Below are 26,065 nucleotides of genomic sequence, written 5' to 3'. Positions count from 1 at the left end.
GCTGTTTCCTTCTGCGAGAACTGCCTGGGATTGGGGAGCACCCTCAGGCAAAAAACCACAGGGACAGTTCTTAATTGTTAGAATTGAGATCCTTCAAGAGGAACTGATTTCTGTCTTGCTTTCAGTTGCTTTTTAAAGGCATCAAATAGCTTTTGTTTGCGTTTTGTCAGTTTCTTACAAACTTACATCTTTGTAAGTTTCATCTAACAGTTCCACTCCACTATTATCATCATTTTAAAAAAACATTTCAATGTAGGACTTCCATTTCCTGGTAACGGTGATAAGATTTGCCAGTTGTTAAAAATCAGTCTAGTAGCAATGTGTAGATTAGAAAGGGAAATGGGCAAAGGACAGAAGGTCTTCACAGTTTCAGATGGGTTGTTAGAGTTAATCGCTTTATAAAATGAATTGGGCACATTTTCATAGTTTGTGCTCTGAAACTGTTTACATGGTGTATGATTTAGCTGTTATTTGAAAGTCTGACAGAATTTCCCCATGAAAGTCAGGATCCAAAGTAAAGATATTTGGAAAGAATATCCATAACTTTCAACTTAGTCCATTAAGTTTGCCTTTGGAGAGGCTTTGAAGATTTTATTGAGTCCATTTTAGTTGGTTTTCTGAGAAAACTATCCATTTCTACAGAAACACATTTTAAAAGGTATTTTTAGACTTCTAAAAAAATATTTGAAGATCACATATCCAGTAAAGGGCTGGTGGATCAAAATAGATTTCTTTTGTATCAAACAAGTATGCTTCTATTCTAGTGTATCAAGAATAGCATATGTATCAATAATTAGAGTTAAAGGAATGATTAACTGGAAGCAGAATTGCAAATGCTTATCAGAATTTTATTTTTGTTAATTTTTTTTTAATTTTATTGAAGTTTAGTATATTTACAGTGTTGTGTTAATTTCTTCTGTATAGCTAAGTTACTCGGTCATATATGTTTATATTTTCCAGAAAATCCTGGAAGACTATATATATATATATATATATATATAGTGTTTTTCATAGTCTTTTCCATTATGGTTTGTCATAAAATATTGAACATAGTTCCCTGTGCTATACAGTATGACCTTGTTGGTTTTCTATCTTATATATAATAGTTTGCCTCTGCTAATCCCAAACTTCCTTTCCTTCCCTCCCCTACCCTCTCTCCCCCTTGGCAACTACAAGTGTGTTGTCTATCTCTGTGACTCTGTTTTTCTTTCATAGATATGTTGATTTGTATAGTATTTTAGATTCCACATGTAAGTGCTATCATATGGTATTTGTCTTTTTCTTTCTGACTTACTTTGCTTAGTATGATAATCTCTAGGTCTATCCAAGTTGCTGCAAATGGCATTATTTCATTCTTTTTGATAGCTGAGTAATATTCATTGTATGTGTGCACCACATCTTATTTATCCATTCATCTGTCAAAGGACATTTAGGTTGTTTCCATGTCTTGGCTAAATGGTGCTGCTTGAACATAGTGATGCATGTATCTTTTAAAACTTTTATTTTTGTCTGGGCATATGCCCAGGAGTGGGATTGCTGAATCATATGGCAACTCTCTTTTCAGTTTTTTTGGGGAAACTCCATACTGTTTTCCATAGTGTCTGCACCAATTTACATTCCCACCAATGGTGTAGAGATCTCCGCCCCCTGTCCAGAATTTGTTATTTGTAGACCTTTTAATGATAGCCATTCTGACTGGTGTGAGGTGGTACCTCATTGCAGTTTTGATTTGCATTTCTCTAATAGTGATGTTGAACATCTTTTCATGTGCCTATTGGCCATCTATCAGAATTCTAATGAGAGCTCAAAAGGCCATAGAGCTGACTTTAAGTTGTTCATTCTTTCACTGAACTGGTACTGAGCCCTGGATTAGGTACAGAGGCAGTCACAGTAGATGAGACTGTATCCCGTTCCAGGTGGTCACCGGACAGGAGAGGAGACCTCCCCTCCCCACCTTCTCCCTGGAGCCAGTATGGGCAGAGCTATAACTTCCTGGGGTTTTAAAAGGGTGTGGAGTCACACTTCTTTTGCTGCAAGTGTAAAAACAACACTAGGGAGAACAATTAATAAACAATTTAGAACTTGGTTAAAAACTTAATTGGATTTGTAAACTAAGAACATCTACATTTTTTTTTTTTTTCCTTCCAATTTTATTTTATTTTTAAACTTTACATAATTGTATTAGTTTTGCCAAATATCAAAATGAATCCGCCACAGGTATACATGTGTTCCCCATCCCGAACCCTCCACCCTCCTCCCTCCCCATACCATCCCTCTGGGCCGTCCCAGTGCACCAGCCCCAAGCATCCAGCATCATGCATCGAACCTGGACTGGCAACTCGTTTCCTACATGATATTGTACATGTTTCACTGCCATTCTCTCACATCTTCCCACCCTCTCCCTCTCCCACAGAGTCCATAAGACTGTTCTATACATCAGTGTCTCTTTTGCTGTCTCGTACACCGGGTTATTGTTACCATCTTTCTAAATTCCATATATATGCGTTAGTATACTGTATTTATGTTTTTCCTTCTGGCTTACTTCACTCTGTATAATAGGCTCCAGTTTCATCCACCTCATTAGAACTGATTCAAATGTATTCTTTTTAATGGCTGAGTAATACTCCATTGTGTATATGTACCACAGCTTTCTTATCCATTCATCTGCTGATGGACATCTAGGTTGCTTCCACGTCTTGGCTATTATAAACAGTGCTGCGATGAACATTGGGGTACACGTGTCTCTTTCCCTTCTGGTTTCCTCAGTGTGTATGCCCAGCAGTGGGATTGCTGGATCATAAGGCAGTTCTATTTCCAGTTTTTTAAGGAATCTCCACACTGTTCTCCATAGTGGCTGTACTAGTTTGCATTCCCACCAACAGTGTAAGAGGGTTCCCTTTTCTCCACACCCTCTCCAGCATTTATTATTTGTAGACTTTTGGATCGCAGCCATTCTGACTGGTGTGAAATGGTACCTCATAGTGGTTTTGATTTGCATTTCTCTGATAATGAGTGATGTTGAGCATCTTTTCATGTGTTTGTTAGCCATCTGTATGTCTTTTTTGGAGAAATGTCTATTTAGTTCTTTGGCCCATTTTTTGATTGGGTCGTTTATTTTTCTGGAGTTGAGCTGTAGGAGTTGCTTGTATATTTTTGAGATTAGTTGTTTGTCGGTTGCTTCATTTGCTATTATTTTCTCCCATTCTGAAGACTGTCTTTTCACCTTGCTAATAGTTTCCTTTGATGTGCAGAAGCTTTTAAGGTTAATTAGGTCCCATTTGTTTATTTTTGCTTTTATTTCCAATATTCTGGGAGGTGGGTCATAGAGGATCCTGCTGTGATGTATGTCGGAGAGTGTTTTGCCTATGTTCTCCTCTAGGAGTTTTATAGTTTCTGGTCTTACGTTTAGATCTTTAATCCATTTTGAGTTTATTTTTGTGTATGGTGTTAGAAAGTGGTCCAGTTTCATTCTTTTACAAGTGGTTGACCAGATTTCCCAGCACCACTTGTTAAAGAGATTGTCTTTAATCCATTGTATATTCTTGCCTCCTTTGTCGAAGATAAGGTGTCCATATGTGCGTGGATTTATCTCTGGGCTTTCTATTTTATTCCATTGATCAATATTTCTGTCTTTGTGCCAGTACCATACTGTCTTGATAACTGTGGCTTTGTAGTAGAGCCTGAAGTCAGGTAAGTTGATTCCTCCAGTTCCATTCTTCTTTCTCAAGATCGCTTTGGCTATTCGAGGTTTTTTGTATTTCCATACAAATTGTGAAATTATTTGTTCTAGCTCTGTGAAGAATACTGTTGGTAGCTTGATAGGGATTGCGTTGAATCTATAAATTGCTTTGGGTAGTATACTCATTTTCACTATATTGATTCTTCCAATCCATGAACATGGTATATTTCTCCATCTATTAGTGTCCTCTTTGATTTCTTTCACCAGTGTTTTATAGTTTTCTATATATAGGTCTTTAGTTTCTTTAGGTAGATATATTCCTAAGTATTTTATTCTTTCCGTTGCAATGGTGAATGGAATTGTTTCCTTAATTTCTCTTTCTGTTTTCTCATTATTAGTGTATAGGAATGCAAGGGATTTCCGTGTGTTGATTTTATATCCTGCAACTTTACTGTAGTCATTGATTATTTCTAGTAATTTTCTGGTGGACTCTTTAGGGTTTTCTATGTAGAGGATCATGTCATCTGCAAATAGTGAGAGTTTTACTTCTTCTTTTCCAATTTGGATTCCTTTTATTTCTTTTTCTGCTCTGATTGCTGTGGCCAAAACTTCCAAAACTATGTTGAATAGTAATGGTGAAAGTGGGCACCCTTGTCTTGTTCCTGACTTTAGAGGAAATGCTTTCAATTTTTCACCATTGAGGATAATGTTTGCAGTGGGTTTGTCATATATAGCTTTTATTATGTTGAGGTATGTTCCTTCTATTCCTGCTTTCTGGAGAGTTTTTATCATAAATGGATGTTGAATTTTGTCAAAGGCTTTCTCTGCATCTATTGAGATAATCATATGGTTTTTATTTTTCAATTTGTTAATGTGGTGTATTACATTGATTGATTTGCGGATATTGAAGAATCCTTGCATCCCTGGGATAAAGCCCACTTGATCATGGTGTATGATCTTTTTAATGTGTTGTTGGATTCTGATTGCTAGAATTTTGTTAAGGATTTTTGCATCTATGTTCATCAGTGATATTGGCCTGTAGTTTTCTTTTTTTGTGGGATCTTTGTCAGGTTTTGGTATTAGGGTGATGGTGGCCTCATAGAATGAGTTTGGAAGTTTACCTTCCTCTGCAATTTTCTGGAAGAGTTTGAGCAGGATAGGTGTTAGCTCTTCTCTAAATTTTTGGTAGAATTCAGCTGTGAAGCCGTCTGGACCGGGGCTTTTGTTTGCTGGAAGATTTTTGATTACAGTTTCAATTTCCATGCTTGTGATGGGTCTGTTAAGATTTTCTATTTCTTCCTGGTCGAGTTTTGGAAAGTTGTACTTTTCTAAGAATTTGTCCATTTCTTCCACGTTGTCCATTTTATTGGCATATAATTGTTGATAGTAGTCTCTTATGATCCTTTGTATTTCTGTGTTGTCTGTTGTGATCTCTCCATTTTCGTTTCTAATTTTGTTGATTTGATTTTTCTCCCTTTGTTTCTTGATGAGTCTGGCTAATGGTTTGTCAATTTTATTTATCCGTTCAAAGAACCAGCTTTTGGTTTTGTTGATTTTTGCTATGGTCTCTTTTGTTTCTTTTGCATTTATTTCTGCTCTAATTTTTAAGATTTCTTTCCTTCTACTAACCCTGGGGTTCTTCATTTCTTCCTTTTCTAGTTGCTTTAGGTGTAGAGTTAGGTTATTTATTTGACTTTTTTCTTGTTTCTTGAGGTGTGCCTGTATTGCTATGAACTTTCCCCTTAGGACTGCTTTTACCGTGTCCCACAGGTTTTGGGTTGTTGTGTTTTCATTTTCATTCGTTTCTATGCAAATTTTGATTTCTTTTTTGATTTCTTCTGTGATTTGTTGGTTATTCAGCAGCGTGTTGTTCAGCCTCCATATGTTGGAATTTTTAATAGTTTTTCTCCTGTAATTGAGATCTAATCTTACTGCATTGTGGTCAGAAAAAATGCTTGGAATGATTTCTATTTTTTTGAATTTACCAAGGCTAGCTTTATGGCCCAGGATGTGATCTATCCTGGAGAAGGTTCCATGTGCGCTTGAGAAAAAGGTGAAATTCATTGTTTTGGGATGAAATGTCCTATAGATATCAATTAGGTCTAACTGGTCTATTGTATCGTTTAAAGTTTGTGTTTCCTTGTTAATTTTCTGTTTAGTTGATCTATCCATAGGTGTAAGTGGGGTATTAAAGTCTCCCACTATTATTGTGTTATTGTTAATTTCTCCTTTCATACTTGTTAGCATTTGTCTTACGTACTGTGGTGCTCCCATGTTGGGTGCATATATGTTTATAATTGTTATATCTTCTTCTTGGATTGATCCTTTGATCATTATCATCTACATTATTTTGAATGAGACTGAAACACAGTATTTTTTTTAATGTGAGTATAATTTAAACACATCCATAAAAAGAAAGATTTTATTATTCACAGTAAGTCTGGATTGCCTGTCCAGGTACCTGCTAAAAGGCTGGAGAGCTTTTAAGTTACTCAGTGCCTTTGGGGTGTGTTTTGGGGAAAAGAATCTCTACGCTCTAACTCAAGAATCCTGAGTTCCATCTGTAAAGCCTAGATTCTTCCATATAATTTCCACTCTAGAAGAAGCAGGTGATTGATAGTTGAATGTTCCAGCAGTGATCACATAGCGTTAGGTTTGAGCATTGGCCATGCATTTGTGTTTTATTTGTAGTAGGCTGATTCTCAGGAAAACAATGGAAATTAGAGGTTTTCTGTATGTTAGCAGCTCTGGTATTGAATTCAAATGTTCATTCTAGTGGTGAAGCTTTCAGCTAGTTTCATCATTATCCTGTGACATTTTTAAGTTACCATTATTATGACTCAAATTTTAAAAAGTGTAGACATACCATATTCTCACAGGCAACACCAAAACCGTGAACTATCCAGGTAAATACAGTCAGTTAAGCAGCAAGTTCCTGGATTATTAAAATTACATACTTTATCAAGGGAAACATCAGTGGTGTGGGTGCCTGAGGAAACCTCTAGAATGTGAGAATTAAAACTGGAAGTTATGAAGGTATTAGGAGGCCATCTTCTTCTATAATTAACTGTGTTAGTCCCTCAGTTGTGTCCGACTCTTTGAAACCCCATGGACTGTAGTCTGCCAGGTTCCTCTGTCCATGGGATTCTCCAGGCAAGAATACTGGAGTGGGTTGCCATTCCCTTCTCCAGGAGATATTCTTGACCCAGGTCTTCTGCTTTACAGATGATTCTCTGTCATCTGAGCCATGAGGGAAGCCCCATAATTAACTGTGATTCCAGGCATTGGGATCCCAGGCTTAACTCAGTGGGCCTGTTTCTTTAATACAAATAGGTGGATTCTACTCTTTGATCACTAAGACCACTGTCAGCCCTAACAGGGTATAAAAATTATAAACTTACCCATAGGGTATGATACTAGTTATTTGCTGAAGAAGTCAGATTCTCAAATACTGTCATTTAGGATGACACCAACTAGGACTGAAACCCAACAAACCCATATAGGATTCCTTCCTGGTTGGGTACAGGCATGCCGAGAAGTGTGGCAATGCATCCCAGCGTCTCAGGGGATTTGCATGTTTCTTTAACAAACTGTGAAATATCAAGACAAGATTCAGAAATGTGAGCAAACTTTTAAAGCACCAGGTAATCCCTACATTTTTATTTGGTTCATTTTCAGATTAACTTCCACATAAATACATTCTATAGTTGTAATCATTTTTAATATATATTGTCCAACTTTCTACATATTTTTAAAATTTTAATGGTAATATAAGACTCTATCACAATGTATCACGATTAGATTTACCCAGATATTAGATATATTGATTGTCCCATCATAAAAAGTGCTATAGTGTAAAATTTTATATATGTATATACATATATATCTACCTCAATCTGAGTAAAAATATTTGGTCAAAAGAACTGAATCTTTAAGGCTGTTCTCCAATATGGCATTTTGGTGTTTGTTTTTTTTTTAAGTTGTACGTACTATTTTACAATGTTGCTAGCAATGAAGAAGCCTACTGACTTTGTTATAATTATGACATCACCAAGAATCACTTCAAATGTAATAGATTTTCCAGTTTACTTTTCACTATCACAAGAATGAACATTTCTACATGTCAATTTAATTTTGTTTCTTCTGTAGATTGTTCTTTCATGTTTTGTCAATGCTTCTGTTGAAAATTATTTTTTTAAATCACAGACTCCTAATAAAGAAAAAAATCTGTCATACCTATCCTATTTCTCTTACTTTTGCTCTGTTTTATTTTCCATTGTATAGGAATACAATTACACTAAAATTTTTCATTTTTTATTATGATTTCTTCTTTTAAAATGAAGATGGTTATTTTTTCATAGTCAACAGTCTATTTTGGCTTTCCCATAATTTTAGATTTTATGTGATTTAACTTTCCTCTAATTCAAACTTGATTTATGTTTATATTGTACATCATTTCCAAAAGATTTAAAATGGTATTTCACATTTTATGGGTCCAAGCAGTAAAGCCTAGGTCCTTAAATATAATTTCTACTCTAGAAGAAGCAGGTGATTGATTGTTCCAACAATGATCATACAGCTTTTGGTTTGTGCATTAGCCATGCATCTGTATTTTATCAGTGATAGGCTGATTCAATTACAGTTGAAATTAGAATTATTAACTGAAATTAGAAGTTTTCTTGATTAAGTAAGCAGCTGAAATGTTAAGTGAAAATTTCATTTTAGTGATGAAAGCCTTGCATATGCTTTAACACTATCCTATGACAAAACTTTTGTCAAGCTTAAGTATTACACATTGCTGACACAACCAATTACACAAGTAATAATGAAGTCTTGAGATGTCCAGGTAAAGTCAATTAATCAAGTAGGTGAAGCTACCAAGGAAAGCTGAATTAAAGGGACACCAAAACAACTTCTTATAAGTCTAAGGTTACCTCAAAATAGTTTCTCAGATTTTTAAACGTTGGATAAATGATGCTAGGATAAATTGGCTATTTGGGAGGCTCTGTTCTTCTTTCCTGATGCCTTTCCTTCTTTCGTGATCAAAAAATATTTCAGATGGATTATGAGATTATCTCTAAAGCATCAACTTTGTAAAAAAAAATCAAAATGAAAAGAATCTATCTAAACCTAAAAGAAATGGAAGAAATTCAAAGGTAAAAATGGAAGAAATCCAAAGATTAAAAATGGAAAACTCTGATTACATAAATGTAGGTTTCCTATTAAACATTGTAAGCAAAGTTAAATTAAATTTTCCTTAAAAGGCAATTTAAACCAAAAGGCAAATGATACTTGGTGACACGTGAAAAGCTTATTTATAACATGGATGGTTAAGCAGTGTTGCCTCGATTTACCACTGCCTGTGCAGACAATGCTGCAGCCCTGAAGCTGAACTCAGGATGTTATCAAATGCCATCTGACTTAGATTAGTGGCAGTGATCTCTTTATTCACATAATTCCAGAGGCCCTGGTACAAGGAATTAATGAATGATACCCAACTCTAAGTCCTTCGCTGACAGCTCAGTGGTAAAGAACCTGCCTGCCAGTACAGGAGACAGAGGGGATGTGGGTTCCATCCCTGGGTGGGGAAGATCCCCTAGAGAAGGAAATGGCAACCCACTCCAGTATTATTGCCTGGGAAATCCCACAGACAGAGGAGCCTGGTGGAGGGCTACAGTCCATGGAGTCACAAAAGAGTTGGGCACGGCTTAGTGACTAAACAACAACACCCAACTCTAAAAGCTCTCCACCCCCATTTCAAAGAGTATTGCTGACTTGTACTTTAATGGGACTAATTCTCCACTTAGTCCCTTCAAGGAGAGAGCTCAAAGGGAGATTCTGTCTGCGTTATGATAGTCATCACATTATTCCCCTTTTGTCTGGCCCTCTTAGACAGGAGACTGGGGGGAGTTTGGAGGAATGAGGCAAGCAGTACATGAGCCTGTTGTGAACCTGTGTTGTGCCGCTTACACATACGTTCCCAAACGTAAAATGTGTTCCTCATGTCAACTCTTTCTAATATTTTGGCACAATCTGTTACTTCATATATAAAGAATTCTTAGAAACCAGTAAGAAAGAGAACCTTACTGGACATAGGAAATTGAAAGAGAAGGACATGGGAAATTGAAAAATAAGCAAAAAGTAAAGAGGCTAAAGGAATGCAAATCATCAATAAATATTAAAGAATGATAATTTCACTATTGATAAATATATATATATAAATAACACAAGGCCAATGTTCACCCACAAAATTTGCAAATAGTAAAAATAATACTACTAATTCAGTGCTAGTGTATTTCTTTATGAAATATGATTTACTCTAAATTGATTTTGGGTCCTGCAAACTTGCTGAATTTGCTTGTTAATTGCTTCATAGTTTTTGCACACATATTTTTATTGTGAATTGAAAGTTTTGTTTCCCTTTTTCCCCCTCTTGCCTTAAGATACTGACTTAGGGCCACTAATACAATGCTGAACAGGAATAGAAGCAACTGCTCTCCTTGCCTTATTTCCATCTTATAGGGAAAGGACTCAGTTCACTTAACGTTGAAGGTGATGTTAGCTATTTTTTTTTATTGATGGCCCTTAATCAGACTGAAGAACTTTTCTTCTATTCCTAGTTTGGTGAGAGTTTTTATTATATATATGATAATAAAGTATAAGGATGGTAAAAGGTATAAATAAGGATGGTATAAGTATAAATAAGGTATAAGGCAGTTGAATTACCACATGTTCTTTCTGCATTTATTGATATGATTACATAGTGTTTCTCCTTTATTTTGTTAATATGGCAAATTACATGGATTTTCAAATATTGAACCATCCTTAAGTTCTGAAGATAAACCTCCCAGTGTAATATCCTTTATTATGTATTGGTGGATTTGATTTACTAATATTTCAAGCAAATAAAATTATATGTAAATTTTATGCATAAATCCATGAGGAATTTTTGTCTGCAACTTTCCTTTACCCGTAATATCCTGGTCAGGTTTTGGTATCAGGGTAACAGTGGCTTCACAAAATGCATTGAGACGTATTCCTTCCTTTGTTACGTAGAATCAGTATTTTCCCTTTAAGTGTATGAATTTATCAATGAAGGCACTGAGCCTGAAATTGTCTTCCTGGGAAGAATTTTAATTACAAATTCAATTTCTTTAGTAGTTAGAGATTTAGTGATAGTTTGTGTCTTTCAAAGAATTTGTACATTTGTACACCAAATGTATTGGTATATGTTGTTGTTTAGTCTCTAGGTTGTGGCCAACACTTTTGCAACCCAATGGACTGCACCCTGCCAGATTCCTCGGTCCTGGAGATTTCCTAAACAAGGATACTGGAGTGGGTTACCATTGCTTCTCCCAGGGATCTTCCCAATGCAGGGATTGAACCCATGTCTCCTGCATCGGCAGGCAGATGTTTTTACCACTGAGCCACCAGGGAAGCCCATTATTGGTATACCATTGTTCCTAATCTAAGGATCCCATGTTGTTACCAATATAGGATCAATAGTGATAGCATCTTTCATTCCTAATATTGGTAATTTGCCTTCTTTTTCCTGCTCAGTTTTATCAATTTTAAAGAGTTTTTAAAGAAGATTTTAGTTTCATCAGTTTTTCTTTACTGTTTTCCTTTTTCTGTTTCATTCGTTTCTGCTCTTTATTGCTTTTCTTCTTCTTACTACTATACAGTTAAAATTAAAAGAACTGGCAATGTCAGCTTTTGGAGAGAATGTATCAATAGAACAACTGAAATTCATATTGCTGGTGGGAAAGTAAAATGGCACAATCACTTTGGGAAAGTTTAGCAATTTCTTATGAAGTTAGGTATACTTATAAGACTTAGAACTTTTAACCCTATCTATTCAGCTAAGAGAAATGGAAAATAAGGATTTACTAATAAAACTTCAAACGATACAGGAATAGAGATGTTCAGAATCCAGTAGGAATTGGTAGGTCATACCACAGTAAAAGTTATAGATGCTTATTTACACTGAATTAGTTTACTAATGAAGTAACATCTATCAATACAGTAAGTTCATTCTGTGCTCCTAAGTCAATGAATTTCTGAGTCGCTTTATTCTTGATGAATTTCACAAGTCACTGGTGAAATTGAGTAGAATGGTGAATAGAGAGAAGTACTCTGGGGATTCTAGGTCATATGGTTGTAAGACCACCACAGAAATTGTTTAAAACAAATTCTTCAGGACTTCCTTGGTGGTACAGTGATTAAATATCTGCCTTCCAATTTAGGAGACATGAGTTCAATCCACAAATCGGGAAGATTCCATATGCCATGGGGCAACTAAGCCCATGTGCTACAATTACTAAACCCACACTCTAGAGCCCATGAGCCACAACTACTGAACCCATACAACAACTACCGAGCCCAAGTGCTGCAACCCAGAGCCTTTGTGCCGAGAGCCTTTTCTCTTCAACAGGAAAAGCCACCACAGTGAGAAGCCCATGTACCGCAACTAGAGAGTAGCCCCTGCTCTCCTTAGGGAAAGCCTGCACAGAGTAACAAAGACCCAGCACAACAGAAAAAAAAAATTAATAAAATATTTACTGTTTATTAACAAGTCAAGATTCCTCACTTAGTACTGAGGACAACAAATGATTCTCCTCTCCTTAGAATCTGATGGGTTCCCCTTCACATTGGTTGTGAAATTAAAGTGTACCAAGGCTTGTAACTTGTAAGAACACTAAAGTAAACAAAATGTCCAGATGTATAGTAGAGTGTCAGTTTCAGAATACGATAAACTGGGTGGTTTAAACACCAGATATTTATTTCTCACAGTTCTGGAGGCCGGAAATCCAAGATCAAGGTGCCAGCAGACCTGGTGTCTAATGAGAACACTGTTCTGATTCATAGACAGCTTCTTTCTTAGCATGGGAGAAACAGATAAGGAACAGAGAAACAGATCATCCCTCTCATGTCTACTTTTATAAGGGCACTAATTCTATTCATGAGGGCTCCATCTTCCCGCTGTAATTACTTCTGGAGGATCCCACTTCCAATACCGTCACTGGGGATTTAGGCTTCACCATATGAGTTTTGGGGAGATACAGTCAGTCTGTAGTGGCGTCCTAAAACATTCTACACATGACGATTCATAGATGTTCTTCTCATTCAGGGAGGAAAAAGAAACACTGTTCAGTAGCTTATAGCTCATTTGCTTGTACACTGGTTATCAGTTTCTAGATGAAAATGAGGAAACCTAGCTTCTTGACTTGCTCCTACCACTAGCTGGCTGCACAGTACTAGAGCAACTCACGTAACCTCTCTGAATTAGTTCTTTCATCCACAAAATGGAGATGTTAAAACCAGTCACAAGACTGAATGAGATTAAATGATAGTAATTGTGTATTTTAAAAAAGAGAGCTATTAAATGCACAGAATTATACTGTGTCTAATTGCATCACTGGGGAGCTTGCCTGGGTAGATTTTCCTTGGAAGGCACAGATGGGTTGGGAGCGGGTAGAGAGCTGTGTAGTTGTTTCTGTTCTTCAAAAACAATGTCAGCTTTGAAGACCCCATCTGTTCTTAGCCAGAACAGAAGAAATCCTGAGTTAGGTAGAGATGGCCAGGAAATAGAGCTTCAGAAGGAAGACTACAAAGAGCGCTTATGAGAAGTTAAAACAATTAAGATGTGGGAGAGAGGAAAATAATGCCTAGTCACCAGCAGTTAAGTTTACTATAACATGACCTTGAATCCAACATTAATAAAAGAGAAACAGAGTAGAATTTTTTTTTTCAGGGCAAAATTTTAAAAATCATTTATTCATGAATCTGGAATGGATTCCCTCTCCCCCAACCCGCACACACATGATGACAGGAAAAGAAGGCAAACAGTGGTGTCCAGTCTCATTACACAGTGATGATACGACTCTCAAATCAGTCTGCTGATCACAGCAAAGAGGACGCTAACACCAATGAACTCGACACGATCACGTTAAAGAAGTTCATCAAAATCAGGTCTTTCTTATGAAAGAGGATTTGGAGTACGACCTCAGACAGGAATAACAGCACAGTTCTCTCTTACAGTCTCTATTTCACCGCACTCTGCCTACAGAGAGGAGCTAGCTAGTGAAGTTCAGAGTTCACCTGGGGGGTTGCCTTACAAGTTTCAACCTCAGGCTCTTAGTCTCCTGCAGGTCAGATCAGCTAATGTCCAGAAGTTGTGTGTGTGTGTGTGTGTGTGCGTGCGTGCGTGTGTGTGCACGCGCACTCAGTCACTCAGTCCTGATTCTTTGTGACTCCATGGACTGCAGCCCACCAGGCTCCTTTGTCCATGGGATTTTCCAGGCAAGAATACTGGAGTGGGTTGCCATTTCCTTCTCCACAGAGTAGAATTTTTAGCTGTGACTTGCTGTCAACATATTTCTGTTTTGGTGTACTGTGTTACTGAGAATTCTTGGATGGAGACTTTCTTAGTTGTAAGGTTACTCAGATGTAAGTGTAGTGCCTTAAGGGCTTTCATTTTTGTTCATTGCCTGTGGTCATAATCATCTTTATTTGTTTTTGTGACTAACTTTTATTTATATCTAGTTCCAAAAAGGCTGCAGTATTGTTTCTCCCACTTACCTAACCTTGTTTCAAGCTGCTCCTGAGAAAGTTTAGTTGGTGTTTATAAAATATTTTTATAACTTAATTCAGTTGCACTTAAAATGTACAGTATCCTACGTTGGTCAAAAGTAATAGTAAGTTATCTCGGTGATTTGTAAAATGAGATACCAGTTTATTATTACCACTTAAGGGTGGTATTATAAACAAAGTTGTAATGTTTTCATTAGGATATATGTATCCTTAATAGGTTTTATTAAATCCCTAGGGTTTGAGGGATATTTATGTTAATTTTTCAGGGGTGATAGATCCATTTCACCATTTAAAATATTCTTTCTGCTTATAAGAGTAACATTTATTGCAGAAAATCTAAGTAGAAAGATAGAGAAAGTTTACTTTGGGAACTATTGTTAATATTTTTCCTTTTTCTTTTCTCTATACATCCTAGTGTATTTGAGCTCATTTTCAGCCATCTCTTTTCTGTTAACATTGTTTTAATCATCTTCTGTCATCATTAAAACTAAATTCCTGGGCTTCCCTGGGGGCTCAGTGGTAAAGAACCCATCTGCCAATGCAGAAGACACAGTTTCAATCCCTGATGAGGAAGGATTCGACATGCCCCTGGGCAACTAAGCCTGTGTGCCACAGCTACTGCGCCTGCTCTCTAGAGTCCACCGACCACAGCTACTGAGCCCATGTGCTGCAACTACTGAAGCGCACATGCCTCAGAGCACATGCGCCCAACAAGGAGCCACCGCAGTAAGAAGTTCGGGCACCACAACCAAAGCATAGCCCCCACTCGCCACAACTAGAGAAAAGCCTGCACAACAGCGAAGACCCAGCAGAGGCAAAACTAAATAAATAATACATTTAAAAAAAACACCTAAATTTCTGTGTGGAGGTTATACATATTCAGGGTACAGATATACCACCATTTCTCATAATAACTTTCCTAAGGTTTTAGGCTTAAATTGCTTCTGGTATTTGAAAATATTTGCTAAGTTGATAGGTGAGCAAGTTACAAAACTCTGAAAGTTTGTATCTCTTTAATTACTAATAATACTACATTTGAATATTTTTCAGAGTTAGCCAATTGTTTTAATGAACTGTTCAGTTTTATCCAAATGTTCTTAGTAGTTCTTCACATATTTTATGTTAAGGATATTAGCTATTTGGTAAAACTTGTAAATACAATTTGGCTTAACATTTTTTCTGATTATAAAAGTAAAATTTGATCATTAAATCTTTAAAGTACCAATAAGTACATAGAAGAAAATTAAACTTATTCCATCAGCAGTAACATGTATAATTTTTTAAATGTAATTTATTTATTGGCTGCACTGGGTCTGCGTTGCATGCAGGCTTTCTCTAGTTGCGGAGAGTGGGGGCTCCTCTCTAGTTGTGGTGCACGGGCTTCTCGTTGCTGTGACTTCTCTTGTTGCAGAGCCTAGGTTCTAGGGCATGGGGTTCAGTAGTTGTAGCCCCTGGCTCAGTAGTCGCTTCTCATAGTCTCTAGAGCACAGGCTCATTAGTTGTGGCATGTGGGCTTAGTTGCTGCACGGCATGTGGGATCTTCCTGGACCAGGGACTGATCTCATGTCCCTACACTGGCAGGCAGATTCTTAACCACTGGACCACCAGGAAAGTCTGTAACATGTATAATTTTAATGAAATTAATGCTAGACAGTCTTGTTGGTACTCTGCTTAGTTCAGGTGACAATACAGAATAATAGAAATTTTTTATTTAAATATTTACATTTAGAATTGTTACATAGTATCCCACTATATAGATATGCCATAATTAATTAAGGATGGAAATTTAGTATTTAGTTTTTCACTATTCTGAACCCTGTGATGTCAAGATAAATTATAAGTGAAATTGCTATACCCAAGTTATGTTCACAGCTTTACTTGATACAAATTACCCTTCCAAAAGGCTGTGTAATTCAGTTCCCACTGGCAGGGTTAAGAATACCTGTCTCCTTGTTGCTCATTAAAAATCAATATTTTTAATTTTTAATCAACTTTGTTGTATAGTTTACATTTAATAAATATACCCATTTTAAGTATACTGATCAATGAGTTTTAACAAACACATACATGTGCTCTTGTAACCACCACCCCAATCAAGATGTAAAATGTGTCCGTCACCTGCAAAAAGTTGCCTGTGGCACATTTTCATCAATCATCTATCCCCTCCTCCTACCTCAGGTAGCCTATGTAACCACAGATATTTCCTCTCAGCATAGATTATATTCTGGGGCTTCCCTGATGGCTCAGCAGGTAAAGAATCCACCTGCAGTGCAGGACACACAAGAGATGCAGTTTCAATCCCTGAGTCAGGGAGATCCCCTGGAGTAGGAACTGGCAACCCACTCCAGTATTCTGGCCTGGAAAACTCCATGACAGAGGAGCCTGGCATTCTATCACTATAAACTATATAGATACACATATATATGTACAAACATATATGGAATCATATAGTACATATATTCTTTGGGGTCTGGATTCTTTTGCTCAGCATGACTTTGAAATCCAACCTTATTGCTGCCTGAATCAGTATGTTCTATTTTATTGTTAAGTAAAAAGCCTTTTTATATTAATAGATATACCAAAATGTGTCTATCAGCAGGTAAATGATGGAACATTTGGGTTGATTCCAGTCTAGGGCTTTTGTGAATAAAGCTGCATATTTGTGCACAGGTCTTTAAGTCATTCCTTTCTAAAAAGAGAGACTTCATTTTCTTAGCTGAGAGAAGATTTGTGGACTCGAGGTACATCATCCACTGTTACAAGTCAAGCAAATTTTCCAAAGGCAAGCCAAACCTTGTTTTGGGATCAGATTAACAAGATGAGGCAATGGTGCAGGATATAATTTTGAAAGCATCTTGGAAAGCTATCTGGGAAGCACCTGATCACCCTCCCCCTGTGGCAGCCGCAAGCAGAAGGCTCCTATTGCTCCCTGCCCTCCCCCCTCCACGTCTTCTGGCTCCTGACAAGTCTAAGAACCCTACTAAGTCAGTGCCTGTCTCCTCCCATGACAAGGGAGGGTCAGAGGAGAAAATAACAACAGGCATCATGCTATTTAATGCCAGGTCCCCTAAATAGCTCCAGGAGATGGTGGCAGGGTCAGGCTACCCTGCAGGCCACTTGAGCCCCTGCCCAGTGGCCTCTAGGGTATTCTGTACCCTCTTCTCAGCTACATGAGAATTGTGTGCTCATGACTCTGGAGGATTCTGTGCAGTGTTTTCAGGGCCTGTCTTCTGGAAGAAGAAGGCAAATTTCTTGGGAACAAGGAGCATCCCTTATACAAATTTTTCTATGTGCAAGGCACACAGTAGGTACTCAACTGTGGCTTTGGATAATGTATAATCAAAACCTGAGGCATGGGCATGGCTTATAAACAATAGTACTTGAAAGTTAGCGTCTTTAACAAGGAAATGCTTTCAATAAAATAGGTTTTCCTGGAGTTGAAATTAATGATGGGAGGGCAGTTGTATGTTATGTTTAGTCATGTTATACACACGTTATTTTGTACAACTGTTTTTTGAAATAGAAACCAAAAACAATCAGTAAACACCATTCCCTCTCTTCTCTTCCCAATCTCCCTTCTGTGGCAAGCTCTGAAATTCTGAGATTCTAAGAGTCATTTCCAGAACTTAAATTTGGGAAACATATACATTTGGGGAGTTATTTTTATTAAAGGCAATATCATAGCAAATGCAATAAGTGCAATGGGAATATGATTTTATAGAGAAATAAATGACTTACAGATAGCTTTTCAGGAAAATCTCTCTTGTAACAGAGGAAGATCCTTCGTTAGAGTAAAAGGCCTAAGCTTTTATCACAGGAGCCTGGAGTAATTATACTGGTTACTAAAACGCAAGGGGGCAGAGTGTAGGGAGGAGAGTTAGTCGTTGCAAACCTCTTGGCGCAGGCTTCCTTTGTTCTTGCAGCAGTCCACATCGGTCAGGTCACAACGTTACCGGAAACCTCCAACAAGATGAATGTTACTCTCTGTTCTGCAACATTTTACCTCCATATGAGTAGAAAAGTGTACTCTTAAAAGTCAGAACCTTGAAAATTGGCTATCCTGTGTATTTCAGGTAACATTCTTACCTCGAAGCAAAAACAATAGAATGTGAAGGTTAAAGTAAAAGAAACAGCTCTAAAATGGAGTCAGATTTGTTCTTCCCTATTAACACCTCTCCCACGAACATCAGCTGTCTACTGCTAGTGGCAGAATGAGTTTTTGATGGGGTGTGCTTCTCTTCCCTCAGTTCACTGACATTGGGACCTTCGAGACGATGTGGCAGGTCAAGTTCTACAATTACCACAAGCGAGATCACTGCCAGTGGGGAAGTCCCTTCTCTGTCATTGAGTATGAGTGCAAGCCCAACGAGACCCGCAGTCTCATGTGGGTGAATAAGGAGTCCTTCCTCTGAAGACAGCACTTTCTGATGCTGCTGGACAGTCTCTTCAGAGATCCACTTTAGACAACCCAGCACAAGCCTTCACCGAGGCACACCACACCACTGCTGTGTCCTGTCGGGTGCCAAGGACCCATTAGCCCCGATTATTTTTGAAAGTGTAATTCCCTTTGATTCAGTATCCCTGACACAAAAGATTGTGATGTTCCCTCCCTAAGGGGCTCTCTTTCTGTATTCTGTATTGATATCCCTGCCTCCAGTTGTTCCTGGTCACCCTGGTGACCTCTTGGAGGAGCTTCCTGGAATCTTCAGGCCCTGTCCGGCACTTAACTTCTCCAATGATGACTGTGCTGTTTTGTTTCCAAGTTGAGTGCTTCCCTCTTTTTTGTTAAATGTTAAATAAAAAATAACAATGTGTGTGGGTTCCATCCCAAGTGTGCTGTGGTAACATGTAACTTGCAATGTTTTCCAACTCTCAAAGCAGGCTTTGTGAAAATGTGATGCAAACAGCAGTCAATGGGACTCAAGTGTTGTGCTTTCTACAAACAGCTTGGCTTTTTCAGGGAAGGATAATGACAGAAGAAAAGGACAAATGTTTAAGGATTTATAACTTAGTAAAACCCAAGTAATGTATTGTGCTGTGGCCTAGTGAAAGTGGGAGAGAGCTTGTGTGGACCACTGTTAAGATGACCAAAAGTGACAAGGTCACCTTTTTGGTAAGTGATTGTAGTGTCCAAACAGGCATACTGATGGCCTCCCTACATTCCCCTCCACTTGAACTTTGTAAAACTGTGTATGGAAATGTAATCAACTTTTGATATTTCTTAATAAAGATATTGAAAATCATCCTTGACTTACCTTCTTAGTTTGGGCAATGTTCAGCAGGTAGACCTCTGCTTCAGGTCAGCTCTACTAAGACTGTTCCCGAGTCCAAACTGGTACTGCTAACTGCATGACAGGTCAATAAATCAAGAGATGACGTGTCGGGTCAAAGAATAGAACTTCATTTGGAAAGCCAGCAACCCAAGAAGATGGTGGACTAGTGTCCCAAAGAACCATCTTACCTGAGTTGAATTCAGGCATCCTTCAGAATACTAAAAAGGGAGGAAACGTGGCTGATTGTTGCAAACTTCTTTATGTCGGAGTCATTTTACTTGCAGCTGTCTGCATAGGTCAGGTCATGGTGTTCTGCAAACCTCCAACAAAACAAATGTTATTCTCTATGTTCTGCAACCTTTTAATCTCTCTCTGATTAGAAAACTGGTACACTTTGATCTCTCTCTGATTAGAAAACTGGTACACTTTGAAAGGTCAGAGCCTTGAGAATGGGCTTTCCTGTGTATTTCAGACTGTAGGCCACATTCTTTTACAAAAGTACAGAGCCAGCATGACAAAGCACAGGCAACAGAACACAAAGATTGGAGCTAAAGGAACAGATCCCATATGAAGCCAAGTTTATTTTTCTCTGTTACAAGATCTCCACATATGTTGCAAGGCCAGGGGGATATACCTGGAGTAGAATTAGCACACTTACTCATTGATCAATTCTGACCCTTACACAGGGAATACTCCAGCTGGCTCCAACAAAGCAAACGCAGGCTTGAGTTCTTGGTGAACAGTCAAAAAATGTCCCTCTCCTTGTCTCCATTCCTTCTTCCAGGGTGACCAGTCCCCCATCAGCCAGCCATGTAGCTGAGCTGTTTGAGGATGTGGCTCTGTAACTGTGCGTGTCCAATAAGGTAGAGGCCTCCTTGCCTGCTCCCAGATACTGCAAGACACCTGGCACAAAGCCAATATCCATGCAGGTTGAGGATAAATCTCTAAAAGGCAAAGAACCATTCTCTTGAAAAGTGACTTAATGGAAATTCCCTGACTGTCCAGTGGTTAAGACTCTGTGCTTCTAATGCAGGAGGGCTTGGGTTTGATCCCTGGTCAGGGAACTAGGATCCCACATGCCATGCAGTGTGGCCAAAAAATTTTTTTTAATATATATAAATATATTTGCACATAGATGAGGGAGAAAAGAAAAGTAACTTACCACTTGGTAACAATATGTAATGTTCACTTGGGAAGCACAAATCCTACTGGGTTGGAAAAAGTTAGTTGGGGATTTGTTTCTTGCTGCCTGTGAACCTTCCATGTAAGAATGAAAAGTGAAAGTGAAATTCACTCAGTTGTGTCCGACTCTATGCAGTCCATGGAATCCTCCAGGCCAGAATACTGGAGTGGGGAGCCTTTCCCATCTCCAGGGGATCTTCCCAACCCAGTGACTGAACCCAGGTCTCTTACATTGCAGGCGGATTCTTTACCAGCTGAGCCACAAAGGAAGCCCAAGAATACTGGAATGGGTAGCCTATGCCTTCTCCAGGAGATCTTCCCAACCCAGGAATTGAACCGGGGTCTCCTGCATTGCAGGTAGATTCTTTACCAACTGAGCTTTCAGGGAAGCCTGGGACTGTTGTAGAAATGAATTTGGAAGACTGGCCGCGGAACTTCTGCACCTGTATGTTACTTACCTGCAATGAGGCTGGACTGCCAGCAGGGCCCAGCAATGCCTTGGATTTGGGCTAATCGTGAGTGGTATTAAAAGAGAAGAGTATGCTTCTCAATTCTCTTGTTTTTCAAAAATGGCAGTGTCTGTTACAACTGCTGCTACATGTTAGCATTAATCCATTCCTAATTACTGTGTTTTAAAAGTTAACACTTGACTTCAAACATTGAGATATTTAAAGTAATAGATTTACTACAGGCAGAGGCTTAAGTTTTCTTCCAGAATATTCAGGGGAAATGCAGAGTTATTAGAAGGTGGAGTAAATGTGAAAACCACATATCTTAGCCTGTTGAAACATTTGCTGAGTCAGTATTCTCATTTGGGAAACAAGCTAGTGACTCATTCATCAGAGCCTTAGTATTTGTTTTGAGAGGTAGAAGCAGTATCGTGACTTTGGTCATTTTCCATGTTTTTGTTTTTTTTCTAACTAGAGGCTTCCAGTTTTGAGTTTGGAATGACTTAAGGTAGGGCTGGGGGAAATATGGCCCATATCACTGGACACACCCTCCCACCAAAGAGAGAGAAGATGAACTCCGACCCAGAAGCTGGGGGGTCCGAGTCCTAGAGACATGCTGGGTGGGTTTCAGTGTTCCCCATTATTCTGCTTGTGACTAAAATGAGCTGGCTAGTGGAATTCTAACACACATTAAGATTCATGGTTTATACCACTACTTTGTACCCCTTATTTCGTTTAAGTGTGTGTGTGTGTGTGTGTTTCCCTTGAGGCTAGGAGGTAAGGTTGAATCAAGGGAGGTGAGGAGAGGATGAAGATGAAGTAAACAGGAAATCTTAACAGCTAATCTGCCACGTTAAGTGATCTCTCCTGGCATCTCCTGTTCTACTTATGATTGGACTCAAGCCCAGTCTCTCTGGCTACTTCTCGGCATAGCTCGCCTCCTACTCCTAAATTCAAGTGCTCAGCTATATCAAGCTGCTGAGTTGTAACTTTGCCCCTCGACCATCTGGAAGGGCTATTTTTATACAAGTTGTAGCCACGTCTCTCTACTTCCAAGCATCGGATGGCTACCCAGAAGCTTGAGGAACTAGGCCATCCTTCCAATTACCATGATGACTGAAACACTTTGGAACAGGTGGAAGAGTAGAAATGCCTTGAATTTCTATTTTGTGACACCTTGCTTATTGAGAAGTCACTTATCCAGCCATCTAAACCATCCAGAATCCCAGTTGAGGACAGAAAACATGCCCAAAAGTGAAGATCTCCATCACAGGTGTCACAAAGTCCAATCACTAAAGGCTTAGGTCTTCTCTCAAGACCTCATGACTCATATTTTAAAGACAGTTCTAGCTTAAAGGGTGACCTGGTCTCTGGCTCTTAGAAAATTGGGAGCAGAATAACTAGAGGAAAGATGGCAATTTGTAGGTTTATATACTGAAAATAATTTTTTCACAGAGAGAGGACAAAGAGAAAAAATATTGAAAGAAGGTAAGTCAAAAAGCATAATAGATAGGGACATAGTTCTGAATTAAACAATAGTTTCTGTGGACATCAATAAAAATTGATATACATAATCATGACTCTGATTTATTTAGGATGGTGATCCATTATCTTCAGAAATGTTACATCGTGACCCAGTGTTTTTTAAGAGTTCAGTCTGGAGCCAAGATCCCTCGATTCATAACCTGACTCAGCCTCTTATTAACTGTGTGATCTTAGGCAAGTCACTTACTATCTCTTTGCTTCCATTTTCTCAGTTGGAAAATGGAGATAATAACAGTATTTACCTTAAAGAAAGAGTTGTTGTGAAGATTAAGTAAGTTAATGCATATAAAATTAACTGTGACGGACACATAACATTATTACTTGGTGTGTTTGGGCCCAGTCATGTTCAACTCTTTGCGACCCATGGACTGTAGCCTGCGAGACTCCTCTGTCCATGAGATGTTATTTTAAAAGACAGGGGAAAAAATACATTTTCCACTAAAACCATTAAAATGCAAAGAGAAAAACTGAAGGTGTTTAAAAAGATGCTCCATAGATGGGTAATGGTCAAAGTTTGTGCTTTGATTTTATATAAAACATGAAGAAGGAGAAGGAGAGAAGAAGGAGAAGAAGAGGAAGAAAGAGAAGGGGAAGAGGAAGAAGAGGAGGAAGAAGAAGAAGGAGAAGGGGAAGAGGAGGGAAAGGAGGAGAGGAGGAAAAGGAGAAGTAGAAGAAGGAAAAGGAGAAGAATGCATGTAAAGACAATATTTTTAATTACTTAAAAACAAATAGTTTGAATCAGTATATTTTCAGATATATTAGGGAAAGACTTTCTCCACCAACAGGCTTCATAGAATCTCTTTTACAAAGAGCCAGTTCTTAATAATATGTAAACATCAGGACCGAATCAGAAAACTTAAAACCAGAGAAAGGTTGAGATTGATGTCAAAAGTTCTGTTTGTTATTTCTTTTAATCCTCCCAACAGCTCTATGAGGTAGGCAGCACATGTCAAATCTCTGTTTTATAGGGAAAAAACAATGTCTCAGATGTTGAAAAATAACGCTCAAGCTTAAACAGATGATTTTATAAGAAACTATTTGTTCCTCAGTTTTCTCATTTGCAAACTGGTGATATTACTATCCACTTTCCAAAGTGTGTTAGGATTAAATAATATGTCCCATGCAAAAACCTTCCTCCTGACACATTGTATTTAAAATGACTTCATCATGTGCCCACATTCCTGCAGTGTTTACTTTTTTTAACTGGTGGTTTTGCCTTCCTTTATTTGCAGTCTACTAGGTCAATGCTTTTCCCTCAAAAAATTACTGTGGATTGATGAAATCTAGATAGCATATTCAAAAGCAGAGACATTACTTTGCCAACAAAGGTTCATCTAGTCAAGGCTATGGTTTTTCCTGTGGTCATGTATGGATGTGAGAGTTGGACTGTGAAGAAAGCTGAGCGCCGAAGAATTGACGCTTTTGAACTGTGGTGTTGGAGCAGACTCTTGAGAGTCCCTTGGACTGCAAGGAGATCCAACCAGTCCATTCTGAAGGAGATCAGCCCTGGGATTTCTTTGGAAGGAATGATGCTAAAGCTGAAACTCTAGTACTTTGGCCACCTGATGTGAAGAGTTGACTCATTGGAAAAGACTCTGATGCTGGGAGGGATTGGGGGCAGGAGGAGAAGGGGACGACAGAGGATGAGATGGCTGGATGGCATCACTGACTCTATGGACGTGAGTCTCAGTGAACTCTGGGAGTTGGTGATGGACAGGGAGGCCTGGCGTGCTGGGATTCATGGGGTCACAAAGAGTCGGACATGACTGAGCGGCTGATCTGATCTGATCTGATATAGATGACTCTAAATTATTGTCAATAAATAGAAGTATTCCATTCCTAGAAACTCTGTATTTAGTTAGAAACCTACAGTTCTCTAGAAACAGATTACTTGGAGAGAAACTTTACTCTTAAAAGTCATAGGAACTACTGTTAGAGCATTCAGTTCAGTTCAGTTCAGTTCAGTCGCTCAGTCGTGTCCGACTCTTTGCGACCCCATGAATCGCAGCAAGCCAGGCCTCCCTGTCCATCACCAACTCCCAGAATTCACCCAGACTCACATCCATCGAGTCAGTGATGCCATCCAGCCATCTCACCCTCTGTCGTCCCCTTCTCCTCTTGCCCCCAATCCCTCCCAGCATCAGAGTCTTTTCCAATGAGTCAACTCTTCGCATCAGGTGGCCAAAGTACTGGAGTTTCAGCGTTAGCATCATTCCTTCCAAAGAAATCCCAGGGCTGATCTCCTTCAGAATGGACTGGTTGGATCTCCTTGCAGTCCAAGGGACTCTCAAGAGTCTTCTCCAACACCACAGTTCAAATATTTTCTTAGCAAGTATGGTATTTATTTGGTATTAATACCAAATAAAAGCATGGTATTTTATTTACTGACAAGTGAAAAATATGACAATATTTTTGGCCCCAGTCTCGTTCTAGAACAGTAATCCTGACAGGCACTCCAGCCTCTGGCCATGTGGATCTCTGATTCTCCTTCAGATAGTCAGAGCTGGTTCAGTTTCCTTGGCATCACACAGCCTGTACCCTCTGCTTGGAATGCCCTGCTCCATTTTCTACCTAGCAGATGCCTTCGAGTGCCAACTTAAATGTCATCTCAGCAATGAAGTCTTTCCTGACTCCTTTAAAATGTTGAGTCCAGAATTTTTCTGAAATCATCTTTATTCAAATGCTTTATTTGATGACCCCATTTCTGAAAACTGTCACCAGCTCCCATCTAACTCCTGATTTTCTGAAGTTCCCTGGATGACTTCCATGTATTCTGACTAACTTGGTGAAAATGAGCTGACTCAATAAAAAAGCAATGAGATTCTAGAAAGAGCTAGCTGGCTGGCTGACTAGCTGAAAAAAAAAAAAAGCAGGAAGTTTGGGATTTACTAGCCTTTAACAGATTAGTTCTGCTCCCTTTAAAGGAGACTGAAAGTAGGCAAGTGGATGAGAAAGGAAAAGCATCTGAGTTTTCTGTCCGACATTTCTTAAAGTGAATATGTCTTTTCATGTTAGTATCATTAATGATGACAGGATTAAGGTGCGTGGTTCTTGGAAAGAGTCTATTTATGTCAGGGTCGTCATTTTGTGCTGCCCACAACGTGTTTATAGCTCTTTGCTCTCTAGGCACGTGACAGGATTGCACTCTCATGACGGGGGTAGGGGCATGTGAGAGGAGTTCAGGTCAATGAGCAGAAATGACATGAGTCACCTCCAGGCTGAAATAGCCAACTGTCTGCACAATATCCAGCAGAGCTCTCTTTCCTTCGCCATGGCAACTGGCCACTTTCAAGATGATACATCATCCTGCATCCTGATGTGAGAAGACACAGAGCAGAGCCCTA

At 38.7% G+C, this 26,065-nt stretch overlaps 1 protein-coding gene across 2 annotated transcripts in view; it reads left to right on the top strand.

Annotated features, from left to right (window-relative positions):
* The window catches only part of CNRIP1 (cannabinoid receptor interacting protein 1), a 34,235-nt gene extending 8,630 nt beyond the window's left edge, over positions 1 to 25,605 (top strand). Inside the window, exons 3-4 of one of the 2 annotated variants that reach the window (XM_070798893.1) lie at positions 20,966 to 21,084; positions 25,144 to 25,605. In XM_070798893.1, the coding sequence (XP_070654994.1) occupies positions 20,966 to 21,084; positions 25,144 to 25,162 (138 nt within the window). In that variant the 3' untranslated portion in view covers positions 25,163 to 25,605. Of the gene's footprint in view, positions 1 to 18,519; positions 19,516 to 20,965; positions 21,085 to 25,143 lie in introns of those variants that run through there. The other variant, XM_019970418.2, reaches the window with a different exon arrangement.
* Positions 25,606 to 26,065: the final 460 nt, after the last annotated feature.

The sequence above is a fragment of the Bos indicus genome, chromosome 11 (assembly GCF_029378745.1).
Source record: "Bos indicus isolate NIAB-ARS_2022 breed Sahiwal x Tharparkar chromosome 11, NIAB-ARS_B.indTharparkar_mat_pri_1.0, whole genome shotgun sequence".
Taxonomy (NCBI): Eukaryota; Metazoa; Chordata; class Mammalia; order Artiodactyla; family Bovidae; genus Bos; species Bos indicus.
The sequence above is the reverse complement of the archived record's forward strand: the minus strand, read 5'-3'. Positions and strand labels throughout refer to the sequence as shown.